Below are 24,381 nucleotides of genomic sequence, written 5' to 3' on the forward strand. Positions count from 1 at the left end.
TGCCATATGACATGCTTTGCAATTAAAATCCGACCTCATCATAGTATAAAACAAAGAAAAAAGAAAAGAAAAAGCCGAATAAAAGCCGAAAAACAAACAAACAAAAATCAACAGCAACAAATTACATCATTTCTTATTCATGCTCTGATGTACTAACTCGCACTGGTGTGCTAAAGTACGCAAGTTTGTATAATATATAATGCAAATGCTCAGAGCAGGGAGTAGACATTCTTCCCTATAGCCTGCATCTGCCCACAACAATGAAAGAGAGCAGAGACAAACGCTGGCACTTTCCTGGTGATTTAATCAATAATTTAGTGAAGCTGATAGAACCGATACTTTAATCAGAGCTAGACTACATCACATTACAGAGAGAAAAACCTATAGAGAGCACTCTCATTTAGTATTGATATGAAAATGCTCGGTTCACTTTGCATCGGTGAAGTGCAATACTCGCCTGGGGAGAACACACTCCTAAGTGTGCGTGTGTGGATGTGTGTATATGTGTGTTATGCCACAGTTCTGCAATGCTAACCATGCACAAAACACTTTCTTTCTCCTCCACTCCTCCTTCAGCATCGCTGTCTACAACAAGAAATGTTAACATGTAGTTTTTTCCTTCATATTTTTTGGTTAGTGACACATAAAGACAATGTAATGTAGTACAAAGTACAGCTTTAATGTAAGACTAAAATTAAGTATAAAGAGAACTTCATTGCAATCCACTGTAATTCAAAACAAAAAAAAAAGGTGCATATATATATATATATATATATATATATATATATATATGCGCCTTTTTTGTTGTATATATATATGTATATGTATATATATATGGTCCATATATCAAAACTAACCCGCAAATACATTGTTTTTGTGAGGTCACTTTACATATATCTGCATATTCAGTATACAGAAATGTAGCCCCGCCCACTCACGCTGTAGCTATAAGGAGTGTTTCAGTGCCAGAGTTTTTTCTGAATGAAGCATAATGCAGGGCAGCCAATCAGAACAGAGATCATTTACATACATCAGTCTTAAAGGCACAGAAGCAAAGAACAGCCTATTTAATTCCAAGGGATATAGAGAGGTTGAAGAATGGTTACACAGAAATGAATCTTGACCATTTTTGGTCAAACTGGCCCTCAGCGGAAAAAAATTAAATACAGGAAAAATATAGAATATGGGACCTGAATAGAATAAAAATGCCTCTAAATGCTATTCAGCATTACATTAATTGTATACTGTGTGTAAAGACTGACTGACTAGCATTTACCTTCACAATTAGACAGAATGTGCTGAACTACTCAGTCCCTGCTGTTCAATATATGTATTAGTATTATCAACATCAGCTGAGCCTTATTCCCCAAGGCACAGATTCCACAGCCAAAGCATTACGTCATCCCTTATTGACATCCGCATTTCTTAACGATGTAGTGAGTGCTCAGTTACAGTCACTCAGTGTGCTGAAGAGAAGGAATTAACCCTACAGAAACACACGCGCATGCATGTCCATGCACACACACAAACACATACACACACACTCACACACAAAAAGAGCTGTTGAAAATATCTGGGGATAATTAGTGGGGGGACAGTGTGGAACAGCAGGCACACAGGAGTCTCAGGAGGAATCAGCCTGCACTCCTTCACTCTGCTGGATCAGTGTAAGACCACCAGCAGCACAGCACAATCCCAGCTGCTATTAAACACCCTGCTCTGCTTTATTCCACTGCTCTCTCTCGCTCTCTCTCTCTCTGCACATTCCCAGCTTCTCTGCCCTCCATCCAATCTCACTCTCATTGTGAGCAGGATTTCATCTTTCTCTCTGTCATTCCTACCAGATTCTTTTTCGTTTTTTCCTTTCGTTTGTCTTCTCTACTCTTTCATACTTTCATGCTGTATTACTAGCCTTGTTCTTTCACAGTTCTCCTACAGTTGAATTTGTCGTCTTTTCACTTTCTCTGGGCATTTGTGGTGGTCATAGAGGGGAGAAAGAGACGACCTACAGGTGAGGGTTTCTTTTCCCTCTAAATGCTGCATTTTGTGTATATATATATATATATATATATGTATATATATATATATATATATATATATACACACACACACACTCACACACAGACACACACCCCACAGTATATAATTGTTCATCGTTGTACTCGTCAAAAGGCTTCACCCACCAGTAGAAATTTACCAGAGAATAAGCCTCCAATATTCAGCGCTGGGGCTCAGGAGAGAATTATACAATAGCGGGAATTGTTTAACTATCCCGAGCATGGGTAAAGATTTCTGTCCTCCAGGGAGGGAGAGATGCTTGCACAAGCAGATTTACTGCTCTGTATTGACTTAAGCGCTGAAAAGCAGCCGCTGCCGCAATAAAACGAGAGGGGGGAAAAATCCTATACGACCAAATTTAAAGATAAATGCAGATAGAGGTCATGTTCACCACCAAAATTTGAAAAAAAGGAAAAAAAGAAATAATAAAGCAAGGAACACTTCCATGGGGGAATTCAATCCGGAAGCATTTGAGAGGAGCTATATATCAATCGCTTGCTCATTTGACATTATTGTTTGACAGTATCCCTGGAGTGATTTTTTTTCTTCTTTAAACCACTGAATAGAGTGAAAAAAAAACAGTGATGCAATGATGATAGAGTAAAAATGAATGCTCTTCAATATTATATCCTTAAAATACAGTGAAAGCGACACTAGAACACTGCCAATCTTGTTTGTTTTCACTCTTTTCTGAATTTGAAATTCTATTCTATTGTCTATCAGAGATGCTATTTTCCTTATCTTGGCAATGAACGCACACACATAAACAGACTATAATAAGAACTAAAGGCAGAACAAAAACGCAAGTCATTTGAGGGGGGTGGGGAAAAAAAAGCAAACAGCAGTACACGAGGACAGTGGCGCTGCTCAGAATGAAGAAGTGGCTGAAACTTTTCCCTTTAACTGAAACAAAAGCTCAGTCTGGCACACCCGCTAATCCCTTATCCACTAAAGGCAGACAGCAATGCAGCTGCAGAGCACTGAGCAGCAATTACACACACACTATATCAGCGCTCTTGCATGCAGCCTGCGGCTATCCGCACACACGCACATGCTCGCACACACATGCAAAAATCAATCCACTGTAGTCACAGAGCCGGGACGCCACATGTGAAGCTTGACTACAATATCTTTGATGCTGACCCGTAATTTGCGGGGGCAATTAAAAAATTAGGGAATGGGGAAAAAACAGCAGTGTCAACTACTGTAAAGGCAAAGACAAACAAACAGCAAACAAAAATGAAAAAGTATTAACAACTCAGCAAAAAATGCTTTTCTGACTGACATATTGCAATACAGTCTAAGCTGTGATACAACAGAGTCATGTGGTTATTTCCGTTAAAACCACGCTGATGAAAGCTCAATATTCAGTGTAAGGCCATGGAATGAAATCATAATCACATTCTTTAACACATGCTGGATAAAAACACGCAGACTTTTATTAAAACATCCACGTTACTGCCAGTGCTGAGCAACCAAGGACAACATCAGTGCATACTTAAACCCCCAACTGTCTCAGAAAGAGCAAAAGAAGTGTCAGAAAAAAATTATATTTACAATAAGGATTAAAAAAGCGACACTGCCTTCAGAAATGTGCTCTGAGGGGAAACATGCAGTGTCGCTCTAGCACAAGGAATGAAAATAATCATTGCATTAATATGTAATTAAAGAATGTATAGATAGTGACTAAATGGCAACCATTATGCTGGAGAAAGGGATAACGTAACGTAAAAATGAATTAAAAAGATACAACACAATGCCAGACATTTCTACTTCTACTCATACAAGTAACTGTAAATGCTAAACAAGTCAGAGGTACTTAATGAACAAGCTAAATAAGCTCACAGACAGACAGAGCATATGTTATTGATGGTGCTGCACAGAATATCAGATATATAAGGCCTGGTAAGCTCATACGTGCACACACAAGAAGTGATGAGGGGCAGAGGCCGGACAGCTGGTGGGCTGTGCGTGTGTGTGTGTGAGCGGTGGGACAAGAGGCTGTTAAGGTGATGAGTGAGGGGCGATTTGGAAGCAGCACGCAGCAGGTTATCTCTCAACAGTCTTATCATTTTTATATCTCTGCAATAACACACTGTCTAGAGAAAAGACGCAGGCTGCCATCGCACATGTTGCCCGTAGTAAAACACACACATTTTCCTCTCTTTCACACACACACACAGGAGCTCTTGTCCAAGGTGCACACACAGCGCTCGATCGCATGCCAGCGTTCACACTCCATTTCTAGGCACCTTCAGAAAAGTCAGCCAAGTTCCATTTAGTTGAATTGTCTAATTCAGAGTTAAGCTGACATCTGTCTCTCTGTTTGGCCAGCCGTTCAACTATCAACTACCAGGCACTCGCATAAAAGAGAAGACAAAGTGTCCTGCCAAAAAGAACAGCTCACACAACTTCTGATCAGAGTACACTCATCCATGGATTCAAACAACGTGTGGGTGAACACATTACCATGGCTAATGCTTTCAGGCTGAATTATGGTATCACATTACAATATTTAATACACATAATTACAAGCGTTTAAAGCTGGGTGTAGAGGAAAGTGATGCTGAGGTGTAAATGGTTCTTGCACATTGTAAAAGTGAGAGAAGAAAAAAAAGTCCTCAAAATACACACACACACACACACACACACACACACACAAACCCAATACATTTCAACACAACAGTCTATACAGCGCAGCATAAAAAGGCAAATGTGGAACATTCTGTAACAACCAAAATGAAAAAGAAAGGAAAAAAATGAAAGTGTAATAATGAAAGCACACAATGATGAATGTTGCGTAGCATAATGTGAAACAGTTTATGACAATTACAGGGAAAAAAGAAAGAAAAAAATACAAGCATTACAATGATGAATGTAGCATAAAGTAGGCTAATGCAAAACAGTTTGTCACAATTGAAAAGAAAAAAAAAAGAAAAGTACTGAAACAAAACTGTGCTCACACTTTAGTTTTAGGATGGGATTACATAAACTCTAACATGAGTGAAATGGACCAGAATGGAGAACGAAAGTAGAATGGAAGGGGATGACCCCCCGCAGAAAGCACAGAGGGAGGGGGTGGGGGTGGGGTGGGGGTACACAACGCTAGCACGTGCTACCCCGTGCGCTGGAGAAAGGGAAGGAACAAGAGAACGAGAGAGAGAGAGAGAGATAGAGAGAGAACGAGCGGAGGATTGCCTTACCTCGGGCAGATAGAGGAACGCGGGGGGACACTGGAGCGAGTGAGGGAGCAGCCCGGAGCCGGACGAGAGCAGCACACAGCCCGTGTTCGCCATGGAGCACAGCATGTGGTAACGGGACGTTTTGCGCATCAAGCTGGGAGATCCTCTCTCTCTCTCTCTGTCCCTCCCTCTCTCACTCACTCCCTCACTCTGCCTTTCTTCCTCAGCTTTCTTTTTTCTCTTTCTGTCTGCCTTCTCTCTCTCTCTTTCTTTCTTTCCTCTCTTCTTTTGCCTTTGCTTGTGTCTGTATTGTTGCTGCTCTGCTCTGAGAGTGTCTGTCTGTGTGTTGTTGTGGTGGAGGAGGAGGAGGAGGAGGAGGAGGTGGTGTGTGCTGAGCTGAGCGCTCGCGTGCGCGTCGTCGGAATGGTCCAGGGCCCTCTGTCATCAAGCCTCCGCCGTGCACTTTCTCTCTCTCTCACACATACACACACGCGCACGCTCTCACACATACACACACTCACACATACACAAGCCAATGTGAGCCCACGGAGAGAGAAAGGGGGAGGTTCTGATGGAAAGAGGGGGAGAGGGAGGCGGGAGGAAGGAGGGAGAGAGGAACAGTGAGCAGGAGGGAGGAGAGAAAGGATAGAGGGATGGAGGGATGGGAGGGGGGTCCAGTGGGTATTCAAAGATCAAACAGCTCCACTGTAGAAAATGAAGGGAATGTATAATGACATTAGAACAGCTGATCCCCGCCATTAATTGCGGACCCCTCCGTCGCTCACACTTCTCTCCCTCTCATACACACACAGACACACTTTCTTCTATGGCACCAGAGGGGTCTCACAAACACACTTTGATACTATCTCTTGCTTGGGATTTGACAACAAATTTATTCTACTTCAATTAATTATTCACCCTCATTTAGATTGGATACATCCCCAAAATAGTAACTTTACAGGAGAAAGAAAAAACATACTTTACTTTTAATGTAAGTCAATGGAACCAGACATTTTTCCACGTCATTTTGGGCCGTTTCATTTGGTCCGTTCATCATGAGATTTACACGCAACGTAAACGACAACAGGCACTTACAAATTATGTCAAAAACTGAGATACGAGGTTTTGATCCTACAGCAGCGATACACAAACACACACACATATATATAAACACATGCATAGTACTGTGCAAAAGTCTCAGACCACCACTTAATTTATTTAGTTTCCAGACAAAATGGTATATACAATATTTTTTCTTTTCCTTAGATATTGAAAAACAAGATAATTTGCAAATCAAATAAAGAAGCTGCTGGTGTTCTCAGAACAATCAACTGGCCACTTCAGAGTCCAGACCTCAACATCACTGAATGCATTATTCTTATTTTTTTTTATAAACTTGAATCTATAACTTGAATTGTGAGAAGCAGAAAATGAAACTAAGTTTGTTATATAATTACAACAATGGCTTTGTTATATAACTTATAACAATTATCACATATTACATTGTTATAAAATTATATAATTACATTGATTTTAAATAATAAATATAAATAATTTCAAATCTTTAAGGAAGTAGTCAATCAATATATAAAATACATTATCTGATGAAAGCATCAAAAGCACAAATAAAAACAAACACATTCCTGAAGCATGATCACTGTGGGACCATGACAGCTCTGAAGGTTCGAGCAGTATACGCACTGGGTTCATGTGGGGTCTTTTTTTTTGGGTGGGGGGTGGGGGGGTAGAGGTATTTCCCTTTGACAGAGCAGATGTGACCCCACCATGGGGGGAACAACCGCCCATAAAAGCCCCCAACCCCAGGCAGCCCCTGTCCCTCAGGCCTGCCATGAGCAAGCATGCGGGCAGTTCCAAACCATCGACGACGCCCTTTACAGGACCTTCATTCATTTAAAGCTGCTTATTACAACTAGAGGAAAAAAAATGGATGTGTAAATGTGTTTCCGTCCACATGTGTGTTAACAGTGTTTGGTGGTGTTTGGAAGAAGTAACTGCATTTAATAAACGTCTGGACCCTATTGTGGAGGGCAACAAAGGAGAAACAGCAAGGACAAAAAGCTTGAATAAATAGCTCATTATTAATTTTTGAGTTTAAATCACACTTTATATTCACTGCTGAGTTCAAATTACCCTTCATGTAAATGTAGAACACCTTAACCTGCTTTCTACAGGCTGTAACATGCTTGTTTTAGAAAATAATATAGCAGGTCTAGGATTAATACGTGGTAAGGGATGAGTACATGATTTTACACAAAACTTCAGTAACTGTTGTTGTTCACGATTGTTGATAATTATTTACTATTTAACTCTTGAATTACTTAATGGAGTTCACAGCAAATCGCTTGTTAAAAAATTAAAATTAAAAAATTTCAAATTTCTTAAATAACGAAACTGATATTTTCTAGGTTCACTATATGATTTATATATTAAGGGCTTTCTGTTAGCTGTATATTTTTTAAGAAAATCACTGCCACTCACAGAAAATATCTGCACTGCCATGCAAACTGTAGTTTCTGTTTCTGGTTTGTTTTCCATTTCATGCTAATTATGTCGTTTTAGTGCATTAATTGCAATGAGTCTCCCCCAAAACAAACCATTAAAAACACATTAGCAAAAGGATAGGTCGCCCTAAAAATGGTGGTTATATCACAGCTCCATCATGCTTCCACAGAAAATGAAGTACCAAAATACATATGAAATATTTTATCTCAACCTAATAAAAACACATTCACACAACACAGGAACACTGATTTTGAGCTGCCCCTTACCTTTTTAAACCATGTCATGTATAAAGGATGTCTTTGTGAGATTTCAGTGGATTTCTGTCATCAATTTATCAGATTTTGGACTCAAATAAAGATTATTTAAGTGAGGTAAAACTATGCATATAAGGAGAGAGTATAACGGTGACTTTATTCTCATGGATAAAACAGGCAGGAGTGAGTGTTCAAGCCTGTTGTGACTCTTGACTAAAACAGGATTTTCAGGCTGATATGCTAAAGGTCAAAGTGCAAACGTTTCTTGGTTTAACACTGATGAAAAGTCTTAGATTTTAAGCACTTCATTAATGGAGGAATCTTATTACATCGTAGGTCCTCACATAAAATGGTAGTTATCCTACCAGACGGTCAAGGTGTTCATCTCTACCACAGGGAGTGGTAGAGTGGTGTGTGTGTGTTAGCGAGTGTGTGTGCGCGTGTGTGTATGTTGATCAGAAGGAACCATAAAACGGCATTCCCTGTGGTCACGTTGTTTTTCAGGTGAAAGCCAATAAAGCATTTAAAATACATGAGATCTAGCGCTGTCATTTTCTGAATGTATTTGATTTACAATTAAATTTCAGCACATTTGATAGACATTTGGAACTAAAACAAAACTGGAGATATGGTTTTAATATTCTTTGAGGCCTGTTATTGTGCTATTGACTCAGCTACATGGAAGTGATGCAATGTTAGCTAAACCAAAAAGGAGGAAATCCAATAAAATCAATATATAGTACATCTGTAAGTCCACAACATGGCCATCTTTACTAAAAGTACTCAATGAGGCTAACAGTGAACAGCTGAGAGAGAACAATGAACAGTTGCTAATGACTGAATACACATTCAGTCTTACTATGGAACACAGGCTTGGCGTTAACGGTGCCTGTTTTTTTTTTAAATAAAAGAGTTTGATGTGGCCTGTAAACACTACTAAAATTTCATACACTATTCACTCCCCAACCTATACAGTCCATATATAGAAACTAAACTGACAACATATTAGAATTCATTGTTTTTGTGATGTCACATTTACACATACCCACCTATTCAGTCTTTAACAGTTAAGCTCTGCCCATTCATGTCGAAGTTATAAACAGGGTTTCGACCACAGGCAGTTTTTGGAATGAGGAACAAAGCAGGACAGTATTTGCTACATAATACCACACAAAGATGAGGGAATAATATGGAAAACTAACATGAAGAATGAGAAATGATTTTTTTGTTTTTGTTTTGTTTACATCAGAAGGAGAAGCAAGAGACGAAACAGACAGAAAAGTAACGAACTGAAGAGCACAATCGGGTCAGTCAGACGAGACAAACTCAACGTGCAGGAGAAAACGTGGAAACAAAAGTAAATGTGATTAATAGCAGTGGGTAAAAGTGAAAAACTTTCTGGCTATGTTATGGTCTGGCTTCCTCATACTTACGTTTCCCAGGGTGCACAGTGAAACTGCACTTACAGTACAAAAACTATGCAGGCAGATGTATAATACAAAACTGCATACCTGTCCACACTGTTAGACCAACGCATGAGTATAATGAGTACAGATTTCTGACACTATCAATCAAAGCTCACACCAGCACTTCAAAGCCGTTCAGGTAGTGAAGCTGATTCCCAGCACATCTTTCTTCAGGCTTCAGTAAATCACATACACAATCCCTCTGCTCCAATCAAACCAGCAGGAACAGCTAGTGAGTGCTTTCTTCATTATAAATCTACTGCCTTTCAACTGTGATCTGTGTTCTAAAAGTATTTTTGTGGCAAAAAGTATTTAACTAATATTTCAACCAGCATGTGTGGTCCAATCAGTAGCACAGGGCTTTAATAACCACACTGAACCATAAGAACAGTCGCAAATCTGACTAATATGAGGTCAGCTGCTGCCTTTTACCATAGTGTTGTTGATCAGGGTGGTGCAGTGTCTCCAAAGTTCAGGGTGAGCTTCTAATTTTTTTCTTTTACTCCCAGTGCAGGCTTTATGAGAACTTAAACGCCCTGTGACATTGAGAACTTCAAAGCAGCAGTGCTGCAACTTCAAAGATGGTTTGAACTTTTTTTTACCCTCTCCATGACAGATACAGTCTTGTTTACTGACACAATGCAAAAAGGCCCGGAATACAGACGGGGGTGGGGTGGAAGGTGGGTCTACAGAAGGGGATACGAGTGAAGCCAATGGTAGCAAAGGTGTCAATAACATTTAAAGTACAAGCCAGCATAAAAAGCTATCAAATCCCAGGGAGCGCTGGACGCACATAACAACCGTATGCAAAAAAGCTAGTGGTTGTCTATTGGAAAGTCACTTTCAAATGCAGCATTCCCAGCTGGTGGAGCCGGCGTTTGAAACGGGAATCAAAGGGGCCATAGCCTGACAGGGGGCTTCCACATTAGGAATTCCTCTACCTTCATCCCCTAAGGTGCTTGTCCTTTGCAAGGTGGAACAATAGCAAGGAGGAATTTGAAGACTCCCTGCCTCAGCCTGGAGGTTACTGTACAGTTTAGCTTTTGGAGAGTTTGGACCAAACTTCTATCGGATAGAACAGGTCAACACTTCTAGGTCATGTTTCACTGCACAACGAGAAGCAAAAGAATTCAGAAGTCCAACATAAATGTTGCATTGCTTTAAATTTGCACAGATTTTTTCCCCAAATGCTTATAATCATTTCTAAAAGACAATGCAGGAAGAATCACAGACCTGCTAAAAAGTGGCACACTGCTTCAAACAAATGTTGGCGCTAGTGGTGGCATTATGGTTGGGCTGGTGGGTCTGTGGCCACCCATTTTTATCACTGGCACACCCAAAATGACTGCTTAAGTTTACTTTCAATATTAAAATATCATGAATAAACCAAAACAGAAAAGAAAATGCACTGGCTAAAAATATGACATATTTGAAATTCCATTTTTGACACTAACCAATCAAAACCAGTTAGCATAATAACCATAAAAAGTATCGCCCTCTCTTGATCCACCACGACTTCCAGTTTTCAGCACTGAATCTAGGCACTTCTCGTGCGTTTCTGAGAAGTTTGAGTTTATGAGTGTGAGTTTATCAGGTACTGCATTAGCAATAATACTGTCAGTATTTTGGAGATGAATGTGGGGAGGACCATTAGGTGGATGTAAGGATTGGAAGTGTATAAACACGGCTTGTTTCAAGCATGAAAATAGCCAGGCTCACAATTTGGTATTAGATAAATACAGTGACTGCATATATCCAGTTCTGAACATGGCACAACCATCAACCAGCCTATTAACACCGATGCCTGCAGTGTTTGAACAACATTTAATAAATGCCACAGTTATTGCTATACTTTCTATTTGCAGCCTATCCCCTGCCAGCGAGGGTGAAATTTGAATTTGGCTCACCTGTGAATTTGCCAAGCAAAACGGCAATCTTTGTGCTTGTGTTTCTGAGAACAGCTAGTCCTCAGTCAGACTCTCACTTACTCCCAGCTGCACAAGTATTGCAGGGGTTTCCCATTTTACCTGATTTGTAAAATTCCATTTCAATCAAGACTTTAGGCACCAATGCAACAGAGGTGCAAAATCCTCAGATTGAGCAGTGTGGGCTCATAATTTATTCATTTCTGAACTCACGTTGTGCCTCCCAAGTCTGAAACCCAAAACCTTGTGCTAAAAACTAAAAAGAAAAAAAAACACTGTCTTATTGAATGCATAACAGTTTAGCAACTCTGAGGAGAAGTGGGCCAGCACTTGTCTCTTATCAACTTCACTTCAGGGGAGGGAAGATTTTATCCTGCCACTGTGTTGTCTCCTGAACTAGAACTTTGCTCTCCTTTTGTTTTGATATGAAGTGTGTTCCCATGCCGCAGTCTTTGTTTCCAGCTTCTGGAATGGACAGCAGTGCTACCCGGCATAAAACTCCTACAACAGAAGTGTAGGTGTGGCTATTTTCTGCTTTTTATCAGGTTTTTGATGGACGTTCATCAGTTCACTTCTCAAACACAGCTACTTTCTTACCTCTCACTTATGTCTGCCAGGCTTGTGGCAGGCACAGTGTCATAGCAACAAAGGCTGTCACTACTGACTACATTAGTAACTGGGTGATCTACCAATTATTTTGATGATTAATCAAGTAACCCGTTTTAAAAACGGTGAAACAAACGGGACTTAATTAAACAATACCAAACAAAAATAAATTTTAAAAATGCTTCCATTTTGCAGTCCTTTCTAATTTAATACATTTTTTAAACTAAAAATGGTATTATCAGCATAATTAAAAATGAAAAGTAGAATCTACATAATTTTAACACGAATTTCAGAATTTCTTAGTATTTGGTACACTCTTCACAAACACGGTTCTACATGGTACTGAAAAAAGGGCTCTTTGACTTGTAACAACAGTGGAACCCTTTTTGATTCTATGAAGAACCATTATTTTTAAAAGCTTCTCTAAAGAAGCATATTCACGAGGCTCTCCAACATAGAGAACAACCATATAACCATTATGTGGTTCTTTGAACTGTCATGGTCCTAAATATAACCATCAGCTTTACTAAAGAACACTTGGAGAATTTCTTTTTTAAGGGTGTATATCCCCCCTTTCGCTTTACTGACAGCATGCACTCAAGCTGGCATGGACTCCACATCAAAGAGCTTCACTGGAAAAGAAAAAAAATGCCACGAATTTGCTTACATTTGTAAAATGAAATAATGCAGAATCTTCTACTTTTTCTTGGTTTTAGTTTTTTCTATTCTAAATTCTAAAACTGTTAACTATTAACTATTAACAACATTCATTCCTCTATGTTGCTGACAGAGTGCTGCACTAAACTGGAGAAGAATGACTCTTAAACAAAGCTACTGCTGTTAGCTACTATTAGGCTTCTGCTTCTTTCATTGCTGTGCTTCCTGTGGTTTTCATATTCATGTCAGTATGCTATCAGAGGTCATGGCCCGAGCCATGATGAGATGGTGGCTTTTATGAGATGGCCAAACACTCTAGCAGTTACTGTCATTTGTATGCTGGGTTACTCCATCTCCCTAAAGGTATTCTTGTCATACAAACACTTTGGACAACCTTGGTAGTTTAGATCAGGAGCTAAATTAAACTAATTGGCTTAATTAGCAGTCTAGTGACAGGCTTCGCTAGCACACCAGTCTTAGTTTGCCCGCTCACACTGAAGACCTTGTAAATTACGGAAAAACCTACACAGTGTTCAAGGAGGAATCTATTGCCGACTTGAGCATGCAGGCCTACAGGAGGATGTGCTCATGCTGATGTCTGGCCAAAATGACTAGACTCTCACTCCTGCTGCCCAGTAAACAGATGTTTCTCAGCTTGTATCCAAGACAAGATCTACAGTTTGGTGGCCCAGTCTGCTAGTGCTCAGAGTGCTGTTATTATCTTATTGTTAACCTATCTGTCATATCCAGCACCAGCTCTTGGGCCAGTGACGGGCGCAGCTGTTCCTGGCAATGCCACGATGCTCAGGCGTAAAAGGTGGCAGACCTGGCACTTTGGCCTGCCATGGTGACTAGGTGCAGGCCAAAGATGTATGCTTCCCTGTTTTCTAAGTTTGGCTTCATCATTGATCTAGGCCTCATCAAAATGTCTCGCGCCAGTTCACATCTAACTCAGTAAACTAAAGGGACTTTAATGCCTTCCTATTTAACTTCTAACAACCAGCTTTTCCTCTTCTTTTTGTGCATATTGTGTCTATCATCTGAAACCCTTGCAACTCCATTTACATTTTTTTCATCTCTTTGCTTTAACAAACATTAAAGCTACACTATTAAGGTTTTAGGGATTTGGAGACCTCTTTGGTGGAAATGTGTAACTGCATGCAATGTGTGGAAGAATATTTTGTAATGTCAGTTTGCTTTGGACCTCTTCCTCAATGAGATGAATCTAATAATAGCAAGCATGTTGAAAGAGTCTTAAAAGAGAACTTAAAACTTGGTGGAGGGCATGTCTTCCGAAGATGTGAGTTTTCTACTACTGTCATACCTTCAGCAGTATAATGTAGATTTGCATTTTAGATCCAAACATAGAGCTGGACCTGTTTTTGAGCCTATACATGCAACGTTAATATCTGACACCTTTGGCTTTTAAATAACTATTTCGGGCTTTACTGGGTGACTCGTAGCAGCACTACACTTTAATGTGTTCTGTATTTATCTTAACTCTACTTCTTTAAATTTTAACAGGAAGGCTTACATGGTGTAGCTGTAAAGCTAAAAATATCTGATATAAAGTTAACACTTCAGAGATACAATGTTTTGTTATGACCATGACAACATGCTTGTCTGAGTGAACCTGTACCTGGAAAAGTGACATAACTGCTACACACTGGACCAAAAGAGTCAGTGTCCTCTTTGAAATCCAGTACAGCTGTAACACACAGGTCAGATCTAAACGGAATTTAAAATCCTAGATTAGCTAATGTTCATTGCCACCTGCCGTCACATGTTTTAGGGCTGCTGAGTGCTCACCATGTCCTCATCTAACTCAACAGCAAAGGGGAACCACATGAATAAACGTTTGGCACAATGATTGAAAGTCTGCGCTTATTTTTCATTTCACAAAGCAAAATTGAATTTGACCTCATGCTGCGCCGGACCGCCTCAGCCCAAAGGGTGACTTGTGATTACCCAAGTACAAGGCTGATTAGGGCAAAATTGAAATATAATTGTAAGCAAATTGGTTTGCCATTATGTGAGTTTATTTGGAGATGATTAGCATGGTGAGGGATGGTGTGATGTGTTAAACTGGAGCTAATAACTGATTTGGTAATCATTATGGCTATGACAGTGCATAAATTTCCTGTGGAGAAATGTTATGTTGAATCTATTTATATTGCTTTTCGACTATGTATAAAGAGCAGACATAAAATATTCACAATGAAAATATCTTAAAAAATGTAGAGAAGAAAAAGAAAACACTGGAGATTTATTTTTTTGTATGCAACCTCAGGCACTTATCAAACTGGAAAAAACTCAAACTCTAATACAATGTATTTCTTTGACAGAGACAGACCTTAAGGTACAAACACCAACAGAGTGCTCCCTTCAGGCATGAGGCAAAGTCAGCAGGGGTGAGAACTACCCCTGTTATGATAGTACAACATCACAGAGTAATGAAACAAACACAAGTTGCTTAAGTGCACAGAGGAATTGTTCCAGATTTTCAAAATTTTCTGTATAATTCATCATTGAAATTGAGTGGTTTAATGTGAAATGGTGCAGAGGAGAGAAATTTACCAATTCAGATTTCTTTAGAATGTTGATTTAAGTATTCAGAGGATACAACATCTACAGTGCAAATATAGCCGTTTCATTTACTATTCAAAATAATTCGTGAACCTACACGTCTACTGAGTTTTCATATGTAAAACTGCAGAAAAAAGTTTTATTTGGGGTCTATTTTGCCTTATCATTCCTCGCATGTACCTCTCCGCCATGAATGAATATAAAAAAATTCATTTTAGGCCAAAAACTTGGTGATGTGTGTTGCTGGGGACAGGGCAACACCACTGACTGCAAATAATGAATAGTGTCCTAGAGTAAGTTGGTGGACAGGTATGAAAGAAAATTCTCTCTCTCTCTCTCTCAGCCCCTCTCCATCTGCCTGTCTTAAAGGCCCAGCAGCTTCCTCAGCCTTTTAATGTTCAGCAAATCTGCTCAAAGTCCATCCATCATCTGAACAGTGCACTGAGACACAGCTCCATCGCCTTCGTCAGCTACTCCATCATACTCTCCATCACACACTCCTTTCTTCTCTTTTCTCTCTCTCCCAGAAAAACATAAAAATAAAACAACAAAAAAACTTCTGAGACTCTGTATATGTTTGAGAAGAAGAAGAAAAACGAAAAGATCAACACTCGACTTCAACATTCTTCCGTTCAGGGTCTAAAGTGAATTCCCTGGCTTTGGGTTTTGGTCCAGTGACTTGTACATTCTGACGTCACATGGAAATACAATTCTCCAAAGCAATCTGGCCTGTTCTGGTTTACTTCTCGCTGCTGCCTGGATGCAATATATCTCTGATGGAATTTAAGCTCACCTCCAACAACATTTGCATTTCAGTGTGCCGAATGCATCTGATTTATAGGAGCTGGGGGTATCAAGGGAAACTGTCCGGGTGGAAACAACACCACCGATCCCTGCATCTTTCACTTAGTTCAAAGCTACGGTTTCGGCAGCAAGAGCGCAGAAAGAAATCATTTTGGCAAGACTGCCGCACATCCCAAGACAATTGCTAATATTCTCTAGGAGAAACAGCAAGGCAGAGCTCAGGACTTTTAACCTAACACTGACTGTCTTATAATCTGTGGAGGAATTTTAAACCCCTGCAGTAAACCCCAGTTAACATTCTTATTAAGTTATTTATTACATTCAAATCCAGGTATTTTCTGATCTTGTTCATTTTAAATAGCTGCCATAGCTGGAATGCAGCAAAGATCACATATTGAGACAGAAAGAGAAAGAGACGCACGGGAAAGGAGGAAAATAAAAAAAGAACAGGGCAGGCACCCAGATGGAAACGCCGCTCCTTGGCCTGCTTGACATAGCCCCATTACCATAAACTTCATTTCTCTCCCCAAGCACTCAGTAAATAAGAGAGGAGAATGAGTGAACAAACTCATCTTGCGTTTCGGTGAGGAAATTGGGAGGGGGGAGGAGGGGAGAAGAGCATGGAGGGGGCCGCTGAAGGACTCCGACACAGAGGTGGTGCCGTGTACAATTGAGCAGCTCTGTAATATCAATCAAGCATGACGCGTAAATTTTCTTTCCAGTGCCGATGTTGATTTATCCTTAGCCTTGCAGGTAATTCAGCATCTCTCAAAGAAACACCTATACCAACTGTATTCATACATTACGGTGCTGTTTTTCTTCTGCCAATGTTCATATTCTAAAAACACTTAAAAAGGGGTGCATGCAAAGTGCAAAGCTTTGTGGGCTGAAAAAAATGTAGGTGAGGCAAAACAGAACAAAACAAAACAACACAACACGCACAAAAATAGTTCACCAGGATTTTCCCCAGAACAGAACTGAAGCAGTTTCTAACCCCTTATATATTAAGGTCATGAATTTCAGTTTCAATTCAATTCAATTCAATTCAGTATCAATTTGTCACCCTCATAACTATGTGACTTACGATTTCGTTTCATATTAATTACTAAATAATTTGTAATAGTTACTGAATAATAGGGCTTAAGCTTAAAAACTGAATTACAAACTTGGAGTTTAAGTATTAAAATTCAACTAACAGCTATTTGTTTTACTGTACTATTCAGTATAATGTAACACTATATTGAAAGGCTACTTAAGATACTTTCTAGATGATTGTCTTATCTTAAACTAACTGTCAACTAATATACACTAAATGCAACTGAACTTCATCAGAATTTCAACAGATTCTCTAAACCTCAACGTAACACTAAAGGAAACTTTAACCCAAAACCTAAACCTAATCCTAAGCCTAAAGCTGGCTTTTCATGGTAAAACTTTCAAGCAACTAGTTGCATGTTGTGAGCTGCAGGCAACATAATTTCCATGCAACTTGACAGTTACACGAAGCAATTCAACAACAAAGCTACACGCAACACATTTGACTACTCCACAAGGCAAGCAAATCAGTTGCTCATATTTTTTGATTCAATGTATCAAAAATAAATGTCATCCGTAAGGTGTACGTATTTGTAAATTCCATCCATCCAGCCATCCATCCATCCATCCATCCATCCACCTGACTCATTCTGTCCATCATGGACTGCATCTGGGTCTCCTCTTCTGTAATAACTTTCATCCTTTGGATGCCAAGTGAATCTGAGCCGTGTGTAAAACTAGGAAGCGCAAATTAGTGAGGCAGGATGTGCAACTTAACTGCAATTTAGTTTCATGTAGGTTTCAAGCAACTACAGTTGCACGGAAGTGTTTCTGTGTAAAGCCAGACTAACTGTTAATAACAGCATTTCACAGACAGTTTGTTAACAATTTGAGTATCTCTAGAGATAAATCAAAACATAGAGTGATCTACGTCAACTACATAATTATACTTTTAATTACAGTGAGTCACACAAAGAATCACTTTAAAATTCAATTTACTTTCGACTTCAAGTCTGCACTTCTGACTTTTTCGGTTTGTGTCATTGTCACGAAATGCAAAAATACAGACTATACAGACTAAAATACAAGACTATGCACAACAATAACTTATCAAATTCAAATAATAAAATATCTCCTCTTCTACTTATAAACATAAATGCAGTATCGACTAAAATTTAGAATCTGTACTTTTGACAGAACTTCTCTGCTTGTTTCAATAAGCTGCGAGCACTGAACACTGAATTATAGCATGCTTTTGTTATCGCTAGTGAAAGCTGCAACTTCTAAGGATTAAGGAGTTGATGTCTGGCATCACCCTCTTACATCAATCATAAAGCAATAACAGCGATCACTAATATAAAAGTCAACACAAGCAGGGACCCAAAAGTGCAGAATGAAAGTTAAATCATGCCAACACCTCAGCACCACGAACGCGGCAGCCCACAGAGAGGCTTGATAAACAGTGAGCAGCAGTAGTGTTGGTGGGGTGTGTGTGTGTGTCAGCGCTGAACAGGTGTGAGGGATGAGGCCCCTCTCTCCGGATCTCTAATGCCCACTGGCACAGGCTGCATCCGCACGGCCCGCGCAGCACGCCGCTGCACTCCAGCACAGCGACGGCGAACAGCTGGCATGGAGGGGTGGGCAGGCGGGAGGGGGGAGGGTGGGTGCAGCCCGAGAGCCGGCCGCCAGCTTCATCCCAGTGCCTTCTGAAGTCATCCGGACCAGTGCAGCTGTGTCACCAGCCAGCGGCACATTCAACCTGACAACAACCATCCCCTACCCGACTACACCAAACTTCTCCCTCTCCACATGCTGCAGATGCACCAGGCAGAAGAAAACACTCAGAACATGGAAAAAAGCATCGCTGGCATAATAAATGCTCTGAAACAGGAATTCTATACATTTTAAACAATGGTTAGGGTCCTGAAATTGTGGACATATGGTTCTATAGGAAACTACAGGTGTGTTTGCATGTTTTCACATATTTTCACAACAAAAATGCCCTGACCAAAAATAAAAGTCCCTGGCCGTATGGTTCTAAGAGCCAAAAACTTTAATTGGTACATGACCTTTGCATGATATTGCAGTTCTATAAGGCTTTAAAAAGGTTCTTCATGTTTGCATATATCATTTAAGAAACTGGTTCTTCAAAAACAACAACAAAAAAACATCTGGATCATTCCATAAAACAGCCTCAAATCATGTCCACTACTTGAGTGTTATCATCATTATATATTCATATAATTGAGTAAATCAAATGGATCTCTATGTGTTGCAGGAAAAAAATAATTCATTTTTCTATTTTAAAGTTTTTTGGCATTTTTTAAAGCCCATATTCTCATTACAGCAATGCACCCAAATATCTGTTTCATAACACTGATTTGAATAATTTTTTGTATTTTTTTTTCAAAAGAATTCATTTTCAACAGTTGGATCTCTTTATTTTAATGTTTTCCTTGTAAATCCCAAGAAAGTGAACCAAAACAATAAATTGTTATGTGGCACAAGTAAAAAAAAGAAAACTTCTGTGGTTGTCAATGTCTTGCAGAAATGAAATACAATTGCAAAATACTATATTTTGAAAAATATATGTTTAAATAAGTAGCCTTAAATTTAGTAGCTTTACTGCTTGACAGTATACGGATTATGAAAAATTGAGAAAAAATATCATTTACAGATTTATCTTACTGTGCTGCAGTTATTGGAATTTGGACATTTAAATTGGAAAAAATCCTAAAAATCAGTTTACTTTAATGAAACCATTAAAGTCAACCAGGCATCATTGCCTTCATATCTAAAAAAAGAAAAAAAGTTTGTTTACTGCAACAAAGAATCTTTTGGTTTTAAGAGTGTCATGCAGAAAAAACATTCTTAACATAGCCAACAGACTTATGAAGCTTTATTCCAAGTAATTTTTGGACCATCTGTATTGGCATATTTATTATGACATGTTCACACAACAAAAGTGCAGCTGTCATTTTCCTTCTGACAGTGACTACATGCATTATTAAAGTTTTGTCAGATTGATATTGCAACTGCTTAAAATTGTACACCTTTAGTGAGATATGTGTGAGCAAATAAAACCACAGGCGTAAGAATTCTACCAAATACCAGATGAAAGCTGGAACATGCAGTACATGGCAGTCAAGATGGAATCATTCAGCAAAAATACATTCCTGTGGCGATCTACATATGAATATTTGATGCATCTCCAGGAGGTCATTCCTTTACAAAGATAAGATGCTCAATAAGGCGTGGGTCATTGCCATTAGAGCAGGTATGAAAGAAACACAAAGGCATGAGGGGACTAGAGCACATTGGCCGTGTCCTATAGCACAGAGTTGCTTAATAAAAAGACTTGCATCACTGCAGGCTACCTGCAATATGTGTTTCACCCTCCAACCCTCTAAAGATTTAGTGCACCAGCAATTTATCGGCCGCAAGGCAAAAGCCACTCTGCATTACTCCCTCCCCCCACACACACACATATATACACCCTCCCTCTAAATGAATGGCATGCAATCCATCGCCTCGGACTCATTCAATTTCAGAGGGTTCTCAAGCGCAAGTCATTTCCTGCACTTAATATCACGAATGAACGTTTCAGAAGAAAGACAGAGAAAGAACAAAGGAAGGGGAAAAAAAAGGTTGGTGGAATGTTTGGTGAAGCAACATGACAGACTAATCTTTGAACATGTCACAGCAAATTTAATTACTCACCAAACTATACTGAAAAGCTCTGCTTTGTTTTTGATCATTTGGAAGGGGGGGTGTCTCCAAAGAGAATTTCACAGCTCTTTAGGCTTGTGCTAATCCCGCTCACTCACACTGGGCCGGCTGCTGGCACCGCTGAGACCACGAAGATACCATCTCCACATAAGCATGAGACTAAATTACTTCCAGCCTGATGATTATTAAAAACACACAGCCTTTCCTAGATCAGACTTTATCTCATCCAACTGCTAAAACAGACAGTTGTCATCTTGGGTAAATTATATGAAAACGAGGCAAGATAGCGGCAGATTGATCCAGCTTTTCACGAGCTGTTAGAGAGCTAACTCGTGCCCCAAAAGCAGACTTGTTTACCACATATTACTGCTATGAGGAAGGAATGCCAAATCAGTTGTGTGGGGAAAAAAACTCAAATAAGACATTAACACTGAGGATACATAGTATACATATGTATGAGTGGGATTCAAAGGCTTCTTCACCTTCCCCAAGTCCCTCATGTAGTTAATTCAATCAAATACTTTACAACACTCACACAGAATAGACTTTTTGTTCTGAATTAAATGGCTAATATACAGAACATTGTGCGCGCACACACACACACACACACACACACACGCACAAGCGCTTACACAAAGTATTACTTATCGTCCTCATGGTGGAGTCCTTTCGGAGTCTTTGTCATGGGGCGAGGACAACACAGGGCTGAGAGGGCGACTTTAAATGGGGTCTTGTAGTGGCATTAGAATTCTAAGTATTTAAGTAGTGAGTATAAAGGAAGGTCCCGCGAGTCTGATCTCTCTAATCTACAAATGGCTTCTTGCTATTAAACTGCTAATTCTGGGGATTAAGGGATCCCTGAGAACACAATCCCCTCTCCCACTTTTTTGTGAGTTTGCAGAAGGTGTGGGTTTAAATATTAATGAGGAGGATAAGGCAAGGGCTGGAGAGTGCAGAAATTAGAGGCGTGGAAATTCACTGAGCTCAGAAAGTACTGCTGACACACACACACACATTTTTCAGGACATGGGGTCACATACGTAACTAACATATATGACTGCATATATATATATATATATATATATATATATATATATATATATATATATATATATATACATACATACATACATACATACATATACACACACACACATATAGACCCTGATATCAGCTTTAACATTGAAACCACCTCCTTGTTTCTACATTCATTGTCCATTTTATCAGCTCCACTTACCATATAAGTGTACTTTGTAGCACTGCAATTACAGACTGTAGTCCGTCTGTTTCTCTGCATACTTTGGTAGCCCCTTTTACCCTGTTCTTATAGGGTCAGGACATCACAGGATCACTACAGAGCAGGTATTTTTTGGGTGGTGGATCATTCTCAGCACTGCAGTGACACTGACGTGGTGGTGGTGTGTTAGTGTGGTATTCGTGCATCAGACACAGCAGTGCTGCTGGAGTTTTTAAACACTGTGTCCACTCAATGCCCACTTTATTAGACACTTCTACCTTGATGGTCCACCTTGTAGATACAAAGTCAGAGACAGTAGCTCATCTGTTGATATGTTAGTCATCCTCTAGTTCTTCATCAGTGGTCATAGGACGCTGCTCAGAGGCTGGATAGTTTTGATTGGTGGACTATTAGTCCAGCAACAACACTGAGGTGTTTAAAAACTCCAGCAGCACTGCTGTGTCTGATCCACTCGTACCAGCACAGCATACACAACACACACAACACACCACCACGACATAGGTGTCACTGCAGCACTGAGAATGATTCCCCCACCCAAATAATACCTTCTCTGTGGTGGGTCTGACGGGGTCCTGGCAATGGAAGAACAGGGTAAAAGGGGGCTACCAAAGTAAGCAGAGAAACAGATGGAATACAGTTTGCAACTGCTGAACTACAAAGTGCACCTATATGGTAAGTGGAGCTGATAAAATGGACAATAATTGTAGATACAAGGTTTTAATGTTATGGCTGGTATATATATATACACATACAGTCCTATGGTCATATATACACACAGTCCTATGATGCAAAAGCTTGGGCACCCCAGTCAAATAACTATAAATAAATTTTATTTATTTTCTAAGCAAAAATAAGTGAAAACATCCTCTACAGAGAACACACATCTGCACATATTCATGTACAATTACTGTTTATTTACAAATTGGAAAAAAGTAAAACATTTTTGGGCTGTGCAAATGTGGCCCAGTCCAAATTGTGCACCAAAATGACATTCTACATATGTGTCACTCTAAACCTAACTCCATCCTTAACCTTACAGTTTAAAAGCGTCCATATCACATAAAACTGATTTTTTTCTGCAAGTCTTATTCTAAACCTAAATTTCTTTGCTTTGAACTAGTATGTAAACATTGTAAAAGCTGCAAAAATACCATTAATTCAAGTCTACATCATCCATATATGAAACCATAGCTGCCAAAACCTGTTCTGAATCAATAGTTTTTGTGATGTCACTTAAAACAGGGGAGCATTTACATACATCCACCAATGGTTTGGCCTACAACAGTTTAGCTTTGCCCATTGTTGCCGAAGTTATAAGGAGTGTTTCAAGTTATTTACACATATCAGTCTTAAAAGCTGATTCTATTCTATTCCCCAAATTCATTCTAAAGCATAAAGAGAAACAGGACAATAATTATTTAAAATGAATTACGACGAATTATTATGTTTTTGGCATAAAACCATACAAGCATCCACAGTGGACCTGCAGGGAAAACAAAATTAAATAAAAAAAAATGAAAGAAAAATGTAGAAAATGCAATACCTCTTTACAAAAACAACAATGAGCTTTTTAAGACCTTTGTTGGGTCCTTGCATTGTGGGCTAACTGTTTTCTCTGGTTTTGTCCTGAAAAGGTATGAAAACAAATATACATTTGCTCAGAAATCTCTCTCTACCACATGCACATCACACATATGCTCACATATATGCCCCTCCCATCTGCACTTGCATACATACAGATACACATGCACATCTAATGGAATATAGATTTAGATTAAACTTTGTGTAGTGTACATAATTACCCATATTTTCGACACAAATCACAGAAAACTGGGATCAGCACTATCTGCCATTAGCTGGCACACAGTGAATGCGCATTTATGATATGCTCAAACACACACACACATACACAAACTGCGTGCACAGCACCAAGAGCAACCCTGCCTCGCTGGCAGCTTGGAGAAGCAGCAGCATTAAACTTTAACTAGCTGGAATAACTATGGGCAGATTTCTAACAGTTGCGCTGCACAGCAAATTGATTGCTGCTTCTTTCCATTTGTTTTTGGTCTGCCACTCGCCCCTCTCACCGCGGTGGGTCCCCGAACGGTGCCCGACGCCCAGCACCGTCTGCCTCTCCTACACACATGGAAAAGGTCAGCCATGTTTCAGACTCGCTCCTTTAACAGGGGAACAAGCTCCCACTGATTTGCTGTCCTTGCACAGCCGTCTCCAGACCATTACTGCAATCCGAATCGAATAAGCTGTGTACTTCATGTCAGAAAACAAACCTCTGTAGCG

At 39.6% G+C, this 24,381-nt stretch overlaps 1 protein-coding gene across 3 annotated transcripts in view; it reads right to left on the reverse strand.

Annotated features, from left to right (window-relative positions):
• Positions 1–24,381, reverse strand: part of rbfox3a (RNA binding fox-1 homolog 3a) — a 482,492-nt gene that overhangs the window by 124,169 nt on the left and 333,942 nt on the right. The window contains exon 1 of one of the 3 annotated variants that reach the window (XM_036572523.1): positions 5,262–5,725. The exons of the other annotated variants lie outside the window; for them this stretch is intronic. Coding sequence (XP_036428416.1) covers positions 5,262–5,390 — 129 coding nt within the window. The 5' untranslated portion in view covers positions 5,391–5,725. Of the gene's footprint in view, positions 1–5,261; positions 5,726–24,381 lie in introns of those variants that run through there. 3 annotated transcript variants of the gene reach the window in all.

This window comes from Colossoma macropomum, unplaced genomic scaffold (assembly GCF_904425465.1).
Source record: "Colossoma macropomum unplaced genomic scaffold, Colossoma_macropomum, whole genome shotgun sequence".
In the NCBI taxonomy this organism is placed as follows: domain Eukaryota; kingdom Metazoa; phylum Chordata; class Actinopteri; order Characiformes; family Serrasalmidae; genus Colossoma; species Colossoma macropomum.